At 38.5% G+C, this 12,638-nt stretch overlaps 1 protein-coding gene across 1 annotated transcript; it reads right to left on the bottom strand.

The window, feature by feature from the left end:
* Nucleotides 1-2,057: 2,057 nt before the first annotated feature.
* LOC140225037 (uncharacterized) lies at nt 2,058-7,153 on the bottom strand. The gene is made up of 3 exons (XM_072302482.1): nt 6,989-7,153; nt 5,108-5,657; nt 2,058-3,443 (listed from the first exon to the last, which is right to left on the bottom strand). Exons 1-3 carry the CDS (start codon nt 7,138-7,140, stop codon nt 2,247-2,249), a joined length of 1,899 nt encoding a protein of 632 aa, XP_072158583.1. The 5' UTR covers nt 7,141-7,153; the 3' UTR covers nt 2,058-2,246.
* Between the last annotated feature and the right edge of the window lie 5,485 nt (nt 7,154-12,638).

The raw sequence follows: 12,638 nt of genomic DNA, 5'->3' as shown, positions 1-12,638 counted from the left end.
AGTATCAAAAACATAAAAATGCGATTAAAACTGGAACGAAAATAGAAAAATAACACCCAGTAAACTGAGTTGGTAAATAAATACATTAGCAACCGTAATTATAAGCAAAAAGAAATAAAATAAAAATCGAAACATAACACACGGTAAACTGGCTTGATAAATAAATACATAGCAATCGTAATTTATGGTAAAACGATAGCAATACATCTATCAAAATATTCATGGTATCAATATCATAAAAATTAGACTTAAACAAAGAAAAAAAGAAAAAAAAAGAAAAAAGAAAGTAGAAACATAATACTCCGTAAACTGACCTAATAAATAAATACATAAACTGTAGTTAAAGACAATACGCTTCGAAAATAGGTACACAATTGTCAAGAAGTATTAGAAAATGTTTCCGCTTCAGTAGAACTGTAATTGTCTGATAAGGATATATTTTCTTTGACATCATTGATCTCATGAATTAAACATTGATCCTTACACAGAGGAAACATTTAGAACCTTACTTGTATTATTCTGCCGCCAAGGTCGGCAAATCTCGTTGCGCAATCTACATTTTTAAACGTACACACGTTTCCGAAACTTCGGAATTAAGTATCCTACTTATGGAAAACGTCACTTTTTTAGGACAGAGCCAGCCATTAAGGAGAATAAATGAAATTAAACAAAACGAAGAGAGGAGAAAATAATACTAAATAAACAATTAAAATTTTACGGCAAGAAGTAATACTAAGTAATAACATACATTTGAAACGAGACTTAGACACAACGTAAGAGCGTCCCAGCGAAACCGCGATTTCGCTAGAAAAGAACGCTTGGTAAACACACTTGGTAATTAAAAGCATCGCACCTTCGATTGCCTACTGAGCTTAAAATATTTTAAAATCTACATCATTGACTAAAAAAAAAGACACAACAAATTTGTTCAAATAAAATCATACTCGAACTTAAAAAAACGTTGTCATGCCTAAACCTGCAATTTTGTTTGTGTCAAAAGCGAGGCAGGCCTACTCAACTCTTACCAGAAAAACAGCTGATTTGATAAATAATTAAAAATGTATCAAAACTAGTAAGAGGCAATAAAGAACTGCGAAGAAAAGAGGATGAAAGTGTTACGAAAGTGTGAAAGTGTTTTGAAAAATTGAGAACTTCATCAGTGGCGTGGCGTGAATTGCGATTTATCGGTTATACCATTAAAATCTATGGGAAAGTATCGATTTACAGGGTGTTCGCAGCGAACACTTTAATAATCGATTCTTTGCCATAGGTCTAAATAGCATAACAATCGATATATCGCAATTCACTCCACGCCACTGTCCTTCATAAATTGCATTGCCAAAAGTTTTCGGCTGGTAAGTAAGGAATTAATGCAAAGCGCATGCTAATGACCAAGGGGAGAATTAGACGTGCATAGATGAAAAGGAACTAGATATGAAAATGAAGAAAATCAAGGAAACTTCTTACATAGAATATGCGTATACCGCTTATTAGTTTTTTTTAATCTGATTCGTTGTACATACTTCCTTTCAGAATAAGTGAGCCCAGCTATATGATGACTCCCTATACTTTTTTTCCAGAATAATTTTGTAGGTATGGAGTCTTAGAAGTCATGTATGAACATCAGGAAAAGGGAATAAAGCATGACATAAAAGCATGAGTGGGGCAATAACTTTGTGAAAATCAGTGGTGCAGCTTCGATTGCTGAGCTTGAAATATTTAAAACGTACATCAACAATAACAAAAACATATTATAAAATTTTAAAATAAAATGAAATTTTAACATTGATTAATGGTAATAAATTCAGCATTTAGTGCGGACTACGTTCTAATGCTGCATTTTTTCGGACGAGAAGATTAACTAAATCACTGAACAAATAACCAAGAAATCAAGTAAAACAAAAAATTGAAGCTAAGATTGTGAAGAATCTAACCAATAATTAAAAGTAGTAAATTAAGTAAATTAATAAAAAACGATCAATACATCACCTTGGTTATACTTCAAAACTAAAATAATAATTAAAAGTCATTATGCATGTGAAAAGTCTTTTCATGTTAGATGTTAAAGAATTTTCTTTACAATTTCGCTCCTTTTTAGAGAGAATAATTTCGAAAGGGATTCATTTATTTATTTTCCACTTGTACACCTCTTTCACCTAAGTCCGAGATATTAGTACAAAATTACCATCTAAATAATTAACCAACATAATTAAATGAAAGCACTGATTTATCACCCATCAGACGATTTACATACCCGTGGTGTGCGATTTTGCATTCGGTAGATTCTTAGAAACATTTTTTGCTAAATTATGAGGCCTCTTTTTTTTCGTTTTACGTATTATATTTTCAAATTTGGAAGGTCTCCCTGCTTGCACTCTCTTGGCGCCACTACTCAGCCCTGCTCTCTTCACTCTCCTGGATTGGGAAGTTGGTTGAACCGGAATCATTCTCCCACATTTTCTTCCTTTTTCTCGGCAAAAAGTGTTAAATTGCGCCTTAGTCTTTACTGTGCCCAACTTTTTTTTGAAGCGCCGAATGTTCGATAAGAGTTCCCGATCAGGGTTCCTAAGACATTCCTCTTCCAACTCTGCTATTATACTTTTCACCTCAGAAAATTCTTGGCGTATTTCCTCCTCTGGAACTTCTGTTGCGGGAAAACTCTGATCACTGGATTGTTGCTCTGTTGCTGGTCGGTCACTACTCTCCTCCATCACTAATGCAGAATGTCCACCATTCATTTGAATCTCATCGAGACCGCGATAGAAATTTATATTTTCTACGTTGCCAGTCGCAAGGTACAAAATATCCTGCTTGTCTTGATCATTCAGGCTGGGAAGGTTCCGAAGATGGATTTCAGCCTTTGCAGGTACGCTGCACAGGTGCTTGCAAAATTTACCCCCGATTCCTTCAGGGCAATCACACAATTCATTTTTTATATCGACCTCATATTCTTTTCCCGCTATTGAACTGGAGGACACTTTGTATTGAGTTTCACTGATTGGTCGTACTTTCAAATCTATTGATTTTTTAAGAAGCCTGCGATATTGCATTTCGGGCTTATTTATTTGAGTGTTCAGGAAAGATAATAGTCTTCTTTTATGGTACTCCTCCAAGTTAACCACCACAAAATCCACCAAGGCTGCAGCATTGAAAGCTTTACACCTTTGTAAAACATAATCCTTAAAAATTCGTACGGCCGCTTCCATAATATTATTCGTATTGTGCCCTTTTGTGACGGCACACAGAGGGCCAGGAATCGAATTTAGCTGGACAAAAGTCCATTTTGGCTTGTCCGGAAAATTCGAAAATAGACACCACTGAGCGATGAGGTATATCATGGAGTATCTGTACATCACTGGGTTTGGGGGTCTTATCACTAATAAGACTGCGATGCCAAGATTTTCCCGAGCGCGCGTGGTGTGTTTATTTATCCTGTATGCTGGCTTGGTTCAACGCTCATCCAAAAGGTTATGTTCCACAAACCTTCGAGTGTTTCCCAACATAACGAGTGTTTTACCAAGTTAGATTAACATGTTTTCATTTTACTTTAAGGTATTTTTATCAATTTTGTGCATTGTATAGTCTGGTACACAAAATTAAAAACTGGGCACGAAAATGTCCTAATTTTTAGGTTTAAAGTGGTCTGCAATTTTCTGTAAAGATCTGTAAGGTTACGGACCGCTACCATGTGGTTCAGTACATCCTAAACATCTAAATTTTCATTGGTTCTTTTGCCTTTTCTTGCCTTACCGTGAGTTATGAATTTTTTTGTGACGCAAGATCGAGGATTTTATGCTAATTTCTTATATTAGATCACTCACGTGCCAGGCATTGGCGATTCTTGCATGTTGGCATCAATGCTCTTTCTCATTGTAAATACACTAACGAAAATCGATTCTAGGTTAGGATTTTCGATATATATCGATTCTATCGTAGATGTGTTCATATGGATGAAAGACAGTGTTGCCAAATTGCAAGCATGCCGTATAATGGCGCTATCCTACGCTAATCTACTTAAATTGTTATTATAGATGTCCATACAATAGCGGCCCGACTTCTGGGGTTAAATTATGACTGATTCTGAATAAAATTTTCTAATTCAAGGTTTTATTCCGGCTTTGCCTCTCTATCTTCTAATTTCTGGCAAAAGAAGTACATTCTTCAAAACAATATTTTTATTGGTTCCGCCAAAAAATACGCGACAAGCAGACGACTCCTGAATTTTCTGGACATGTCTGGAGGGTTCAAATGGTCAGTTTTGTGTAAGAACACACTCTGAAATTTTAGAATTTCTTTGGTCTACTCACAATTTTTCGCAATTTTCTGAGCAATGAGTATTTTCGTTGGGCGAGATGAGATTCAATACTATAATTACGCTGAAGAATACGCGACATGCAGACGACTCCTGAATTTTCTGGACATGTCTGAAGGGTTCAAATTGTCAATTTTAAGTAAAAGCACACTCAGAAATTTGAGAATTTCTTTGGTTCACTTGCAGTTTTCGGCAGTTTTCTGGGCTTTGAATATTTTCGTTGGGCGAGATGAGATGCAATGCTAATTCTGCTGAAAAATACGCGACATATATTCCCATATATTACCCAGAGATAAATCATCATTTTTCAAATTTTTTGAATTTTAAACTGAAAAATGTTGAACAAAGAAAGCAAAACTGTAATTTACTTACTAAAATAACCCTCAGAAACCAATTTCTTCACACAAAACAATCTCAGGTACCTCTGAAGACTTGAGTGAAAAATTGCTATTAATTACCCGTTGATAAAGCAATTTTTTTTTAATAATTCTCATCAAAAACTTCAAAATTTCTTCAAAGAAACCCAAAATATGGATTCAGCGACCTAAATTACCCCTAAAAACATACATTCTCTCATATTAGTAAGTTCAGGCGCCTCTGAGGACTTTTGTCCGGCTAAACTTGGCTGCTGGCCCTCCGTGCGGCATTCCTCCGTTCAAACAAACACCATTCAGAGCGCCTGACTAAAAGTTCATCTACATACTTTTTAAAACGGGAATTTTCCTTGTAAATATTGTTTTCACGCAATGTCTTCGTTGCCTCATCGCACGATTCCTCTGTTGGAGCATACAGTACTTTACGGAACAAACTCATCAGTTCCTGTCTTTTATCTGATGCCACACCATGCTTTTTTTCACATAACCACCTCCACATTGCTTGGCAAATATGAAATATACACAAGAGCAGCAATGCTGTAGGAAATGCAGCCCTCAAACCACCGCGCTCAGCTGTGCTGTCATCTGTCATAAACGTTGAAGGCTCACCTTTGCCGCCAAATGCAGCAGCTCCTGCAACCTGCCTTACCGCCTTAAAAGCTGAAGAATAATTGTCCTCCGTTTGATCTTGATGAATGATAAACGCTAGAGGAATACCACCAGCTTTGCAGGCAGCGAACATAAAGGTAACGACACTTCCACTCTGATCACATGACCCACTTGAATCGACGAAGACAACTTCACTTGAAAATGCCTTTTCGTGAGCTCTTTTCATCATCGGAGTAAGCACAACCACAGCTAGCGGATCCTCCTGAATGACGAGAGAAACACCAAGTTTTTCATACTCCGCTTGTTTTTTCCGTAGTGTATCCGCAGCACTAGATACTGCTCTATCCCCGTATTCCGTGTGCCTGGAACATATGAGAGCATGCTGTAAGTAAGAACATTAGAACTTGCATGAATACTGCCGTGCTAAGGAAAAACGCCGTATGAACCTTCAGGCGTTGCCAAATTTCTTCTGATAAAATACGAATTTCTGGGGGAAATTGTAAATATTTTTCTTCCAATTTTTCAGACTATTTTGTTCGCAATTTAATCTAAAATACCTATCTGAAAATTTCAAGGAAAAATATGGATTAATTTCGTCAAAAATACATGTTTTATTCGGAGAAATTCAGCAACTCTCGAATGTTCATACGGCGTTCTTCCTTAGCACGGCAGAATACATGTGTGCTTTATTCAGTTCTGAAGGGTAGGGGACTCATGGCAAATTTTTGTTCGGCCTGCTCATGCGCTCCGTTCATCCAATCACCACGGGGTGGATTTTGAACGAAAATGATGAAGCTACTTTATTCCAAAAATTGTAAGAAAAATTGCAGATTAAACAATCCCTCCCCTCCTCCTCTCTTATCTAAGAATTTAGTGGGGAGGGGAGGGGTCCATGTTAGAGATTACTAACAGAGTGGGTATGCTTTGACATTAGGTTCATGATATACGCTAAAAATCACACAAAATTCATGTTCGTGTTCCAGTGGCGTGCTTTGCGATGTATCGATTGTTATGCCATTGAAACCTATGGAAAAGGATCGATAAACAGGGTGTTCGCAGCGAACCACTAAATAATCGATTCTTTACGATAGGTTTAAATGGCATAACAATCGATATATCGCAATTCACTCCACGCCACTGTCCTTTTCGAAGAGTACGAAGTCATTTCTGGGGTCACTCTCAACCCCCAAGATGAACACAAGTTTCCCGGAAAATGTGGAACGCGTCAATATAAAAACATGTTAACTGCGATCAACTCTGTTTGTTTGGCCTAAAATCCGAATGTTGATTCAAGAAGCTCAATCGGAAATCTTTCGTATGATACTGATATCGAAACTGCACTCGAATGCGATGTTTCCTCTCTAAAAAGAAACCACGCCTTTATTACGTTGAATTTCTTTGTTAAAATTGGTAAGTGAAAGCTTAAGTCTCCTGACAACAGAATTGCGATCTCAAAATTGGAGAACAATGACGAGTACCTGAAAAAGTGGAACGAATTGATGCGATATATCGCATGCCGTTCTGACACAAAATATGGCGTCCATCGAATCACCTTAACCCCTAGAGCATGATTGAGGAGTTATGGAACCGTTAAATAGTGGATTGGCCCACTTTTTCACAAGGCTCAGGAAACTGTCGCGAATAAGTTATTCACCCTCTAGCATATTTTCAGTTAATGAGTCATTTCTCTCACCTCCAATTTTCGTAGAAGTAGCCGATCTGTCTTCGTGTTGGATTGAGGCTCGCGTTAGCTAGTACTTCTTGTTGTTCTTTTTCGTCATCATACTTCAATAAAATTTGAATTTCATGCCATGCCTTTGCTTCCGCGGCACTCATTCCGTTCATAAAATATGTGGTAAAAGTCTCATTTGAATCGGCTGACATTCGCTGGAGCACCAAGTGACTTGCGACGAAAACATTGTGAGTGTGTTCAAATATGATCTATAATTAAACAAAGCAAATCAATAGAAAAAATTGAAATGAATAGTATTCCTCTCAGAAATGTTTCTATATGTATTTTAGTCCTAAGTGAGCTTTAATTCCTAAACATAAATCGATAACATCATTTGTAGTAGGATATAGTTGACTCAAAAGATAATGTCTATATTTGAAACATAACTTTGGAATCGATGATAAAGAAGGGAGGGGAAGGGAGGGGTATCGATAAGGGCCTTTTTGGGCTCACCCTGAAATTCCTCAACTCCACGATTTTTGGCTCACTAAATGTCTATATTTTACGGAATGCAACGTGATTTGGTCATTTTCGGTATATTTCTGGGTTTAATACTAACCTAATCATGGGTGCAAAGGCCGACTTTGGCGAAAAATGCGAGGTTTCCGGCATTAGCAATGCTATCTAATAACGATCCCATCGGAGGAGCAAAAATTCCTTCAAGTATGTTTATTAGAAATGTAAGAGAATCACTTTGGCCAATTTCCATGGATGTCAAACTTTCCGCTCATGGTTAAAAAATGTTTTTTTCGAACTGTCGAAATTGTGACCAATTGCTGCCGATGAGATGGAGGGGGAAGGGGTTCAGGGTGGGTAAAAAATCAGTATTGAGAACTCGTGATTCGAATACATGGTTCAGTTTTTTTCTGGACCTCAGATCACGGTCGATGTTAGAAAGTCGCATCCTTGTGCGCAAATATCATTCTATAGGTTTGTTAAGAGAATGGGTCGTTTATAAGCGCAAGCACTAAAAAAAATTAATGCTCACAAACAATATGATCCACTTGCACCTCTGAATAGTGCAATGTAAGTTCTACATGTTTATTCCATGCACACAATTCAAAACAATAGCTGAAATCCAGGGAATGTACCACTAGACAAGTCACGAAGTTAAGCAATCTGATACATGTTTGCTAACCAAAATTTCACGTAAAACACGATTTGTTCAACGAAAATTACTGAAATTAACTCCTAAGTAAGATATTGAATGTTTATTGACGCATGAATTAAATTCTATTGCTCCTGAAAACACAATAGTCTGCTTCAGTCAAATCGCACACTAAACTTTACCATGACAAACTGCGATATGAAAATCTGACAACCTCAATCTTGACGCTTTGGCTCAGCTATAGCAAATTGTTTACACTTTGAACGATAAAAGGTGGGAAAGAACAACGCTCGATTGAGAAGCCTGCCAAAACTGTTGTGAGGCACGATTTGACTCACGTAGAAAATTGCGTTTCTTGTGATTGGGCAATTCCCGTAATTAATGTAAAATGCAAACGTTGACATCTTAATTAAGAATTGATTTTAGTAGTTTTCGATGCAAGAATCGTGTTCTAAGTGAAAGTGTTAGTAAGGAACATGTATCAGAATGCCGAAATTCGTACCATGTCTAGTGATCCATTGCGGATTTTTCTCGATTTTTCCTGTTGAAATGTGGCAACGACTTGCCACGCAGAGGGAGGTTCTGTAGAAAGATACATGTAAATAATCACTAGTGATTTGGCGAAAACAAATCAAATTCAAAATCAAATCAATATTCTTGAACTTTGCTGGGTGAGTTCAACGGGAACAGCCTCCGAATAATGAAATAAGTACTCGGTTCTCTGTGATTTTAAGCAAAATAACAATAGCAACATCGGCTATTTTTGGGAGGCTTTTTGAATCGGAAAACTTTTTCGTGGGAGGTATGACCACATTCGTACAGTTTCTGCTATAGGAGTTCAATTCTGGTGGAAGATGTGTCGCTCTGTTTAAGCCATTTTGGAAAATGATGAAAAACTGGACAGTTCGAAAAAGTTTTGCATAACTATGAACGCAAAGTTTGACATCGATGAAATTGGCTAAAGTGATTCTTTTACATCACTAATGAACATACTTGAAGGAATTTTTGCTCCTCCGATGGGATCGTTATTAGACAGCACTGCCAATGCCGGAAACCTCGCATTTTTTGCGATCCCAATGGGATCGACACGATGGAACAACTTGGACGTTTTTCATTCATGGCCTTTTTAATATTGGACATTTGTTTACTCTGGACAGTTACTTTTGGACATTTTGACTTATCACCAGCACGTCCAATGCCGACAATCCCCCCTTTCCCCCAAAGTTGGCCTTTAGATCATATTTAGGTCAGTATTTGACTCAGGAAGAGACCGAAAATAACCAGATCATGATGCATTCCATAAAACAAGGACCTTTATTGTGAAGTCGAGGAATTTCAGGGTAGGTCCAAAAACGGCCCTTATCGATACCCCTCCAAAGGGAGGTTCGTTCTGCTTGAATTAAAACAAAGAACACATTTGAATTTTTCTAAAAACCAAAAGAAATTATTTACCTCAAAATTGTTTTCTTTACATGAGAGGAAAATTTTTAGCGGTTTGAGACTTCCAGTCGAAGACTCTGATCACATGTCATTGAATTTGCTTATAAGGAAATTAATGTCATATCTTTTTTTTTCTATATATGCCTAAAATGATATTGTTTGTTAGTTCCTCTGTGAGTACTTACCTTTATTTCAGTGTCCAATCCCTTTGACAAGTACCCTCCTTTCTTAAGATCGCGCCATCGTGCTGAATCACTCTTTGGAATCAGCAATTTCTTAAACTCTAATTTAGCCCGACACTTTAAATTTCGCTTTCCAGTCTCGACTTTATTCCGTGAATTAAGGTGACACACGTACTGCTTCCTAAATTCGAAATGTTTCCCTACTTTTTGATCCCAATAAATAAAATTACAATTTACTACATTCACAAACTTCCTCTTCCAACTCTCGCACTGCTGGAAAAAAGTCATTGAAGGATCCTCTTTAAAAGATGTTCTTATCACACAGTTAAATTTTTCCCTAATATCTGTGACACAACTTTCGACAATTTCAAAATGGCTTTCCCCGAAAACGTCCGCGAGCACCTCGTGAAGCGAATTTTCCCCGTTTCCGTTGTCCATATCGGTTGGACAAATATCCCGAGTAACAACACGTGCTGTTCGGCACGAACATCCCTTGGACACTGAAAAATTAGGAGGCAACATGCCGCCTGCATCAATATCATCGATGTTTGGTATTTGAAATCCATCTCAGAAGAGACAGGGTATGACTTGACTCTGACCTGAAAAAATCGTCCCAAGTGGATCGAATAATCACGGTTTTTCATGAACAAGTCAATGGTGCATTTCAAAATGCACTCAACATGTGACAACTCTGCGAAGGGCTTGTTTTGAGGAGGAAGAAGATATTTTCCGGAAAACAAACAAGCAGTTCCAACGCCAAAGCGTTGGAGGGCGCTTCTTTAACACTGCGCATGCGAGGAACGTTTTCATACGGCCAAGCGAGAGTATTGCGGACGGACGATGTATAACAAATTGCCTACGTGAAGGTGGTCCGGCAGCAACATACCCGCCGCTAGTCTCTGGAAAACAATAGAAAATAGTAGTTGCGTACGTTGCCAGCGAGCGCGCTGCGAGCGCATCTGTTTCAATTACCTAGCATCGAGTCGGGCCTCTAACTTTCTATTCTCTCTGATATAACCTTAAACCTTCAACCCAGAGCCGCAAACAGCTGACGCTTGACGATGCTGCGCCGAGAAAATGAACCAATCACAAAATAGCACAGTAATACGTCACTAAAATGAAGAGATCACGTGACTGTTCGTGATTTTTTCGAATCAATCTGAAACTACAACCTCGAATATGAGGCATTTAAGCATAACGAAGCCCCAAAATAGTTTAACCAGGTAATACGTCCGTGCGAGATTGTTATGCTTAAAAGCAAAACATTTCACGAAAACTTTTACGAATACCAGATGCAGAAAAAAATCAAATTTTCCCGGGTGTACCAGAATGGCGTCATTACCCATAAGGCAAAACGGTATGTAGTATAGTACATGTTACATCGGGGGAGTCGAACGGCTGGAAAGGGCGCATCTGGGTACCCAGAAGCGCCCAAAAGAGTGGACCGCGAGGTCACCCCCATTCATTCCGAAGGGTTGAAGAGACAATCAGACGGCGCGGCGAGACGCGAGACGGGAGAAAGGAGAAAGGAGAGAGGATGGCCGCAGTGCCCAAGGCCACTTGCTGAAGAGGCCCATGCCGACCGCGGCAGGGCTCAGAAGGCAGCGGCTAACGATTTTGAGGACAGGCTAGATTTTTCAAAATCCACGCGGGGTTTGGGAATATGCTTCCGGGCCGGAAGGTTCGCGGTTCGCGTCCTAACCTGATAATATTTTGACGTCATTAAATCACACATTATGTCATAAATGCCGCGAGTGGCCGTAAAGAAATACTTTTTTCCATAAAATAAGAGTGAGGCGTGCATTTTTGCGCACGTAATTGAAAAGGGCTCCTCTTGCAGAGAAACCTCTGGACCTAGGGTGTAAGGCCCTAATCTTACGTAGACCGTCCAATAATTTTTTTTAGAGGAAAAAGCAGACTCCGAAGACAGAAATAAATGTAACATTAGTGGGCAGTATAAACAAATAAATGTAAGTATGCCTTTACAAAGGGGCCGTCCGGAAATTACGTACCTAATGCACTTACAGGGAGCCGGGAGGGGGTCCAGAGGTGCCTTACCTATGCCTATACGTAAGCCAAACGCAAAAATTTTGTTTCTTCCAAATTCCGTTAATTTAAAGACTTACTAGTCCAAATTTCGTTTTTTAGACGTTTAATGTTTTTCGGTTAAAATGTAATTTTACTGAACTTTTTGAATTAAAAAACTGCATGTTATTTTTTCAATACAACTGCTATTTTTCATGATCTCCTACCAGCGATTAGTAATGTTTAAAACAATACCGATTTGTTTCAACACCATTTTTTTATTAAATTATGCATTTAAACGATAGAAGAGGGGGGGTCATAAAAATCGGAAAAATTGCCTTTCGTAATTTATGGACGGCCCCAAAGAGTAATTTTGAAATTTCCTATTAGTATTTTTTGTATTCCTTATACGCCTACGGTCGTTTTACTTCGAATTCCGTACCCCATAAATAAAAGAAGAGCAATTGTGCAGATTTTTCTTTTACATAAAGGGACGTTTCACTTTAAAAGATTCCGTCTTGGTCCGCAGGAGTTTCTGTCAGCCCTTCCTTCAGAGCTCAGGGGCTGAATCTCTGCCTGAGGCGAGGACTGACAGAAAATCCTTCTCCGGGTGCGGAGTGCCTAGAGTCTGCAGAAAGGGAACATCGATGCTCCCGACTGCGCACCAGACAGTTTGCGATGGAAATTCGGCAGGATTTTTTGTAAGTCCTGCCTTCGGAATTCAGGAGTGAATCTCTGCTGAACACTCGACTCGCAAAAACCAATGAAACTACTTTCAAACTTCCATCTTCAGGAATAGAGCAATGTGGAGCAACGAGGAATGTGAGGCATGACTATGAATACAAATCTAGTTAAA

Source organism: Bemisia tabaci, chromosome 7 (genome assembly GCF_918797505.1).
Source record: "Bemisia tabaci chromosome 7, PGI_BMITA_v3".
NCBI lineage: Eukaryota > Metazoa > Arthropoda > Insecta > Hemiptera > Aleyrodidae > Bemisia > Bemisia tabaci.
Note: the sequence above shows the minus strand (reverse complement) of the source record. Positions and strands in the feature narration are given on the sequence as shown.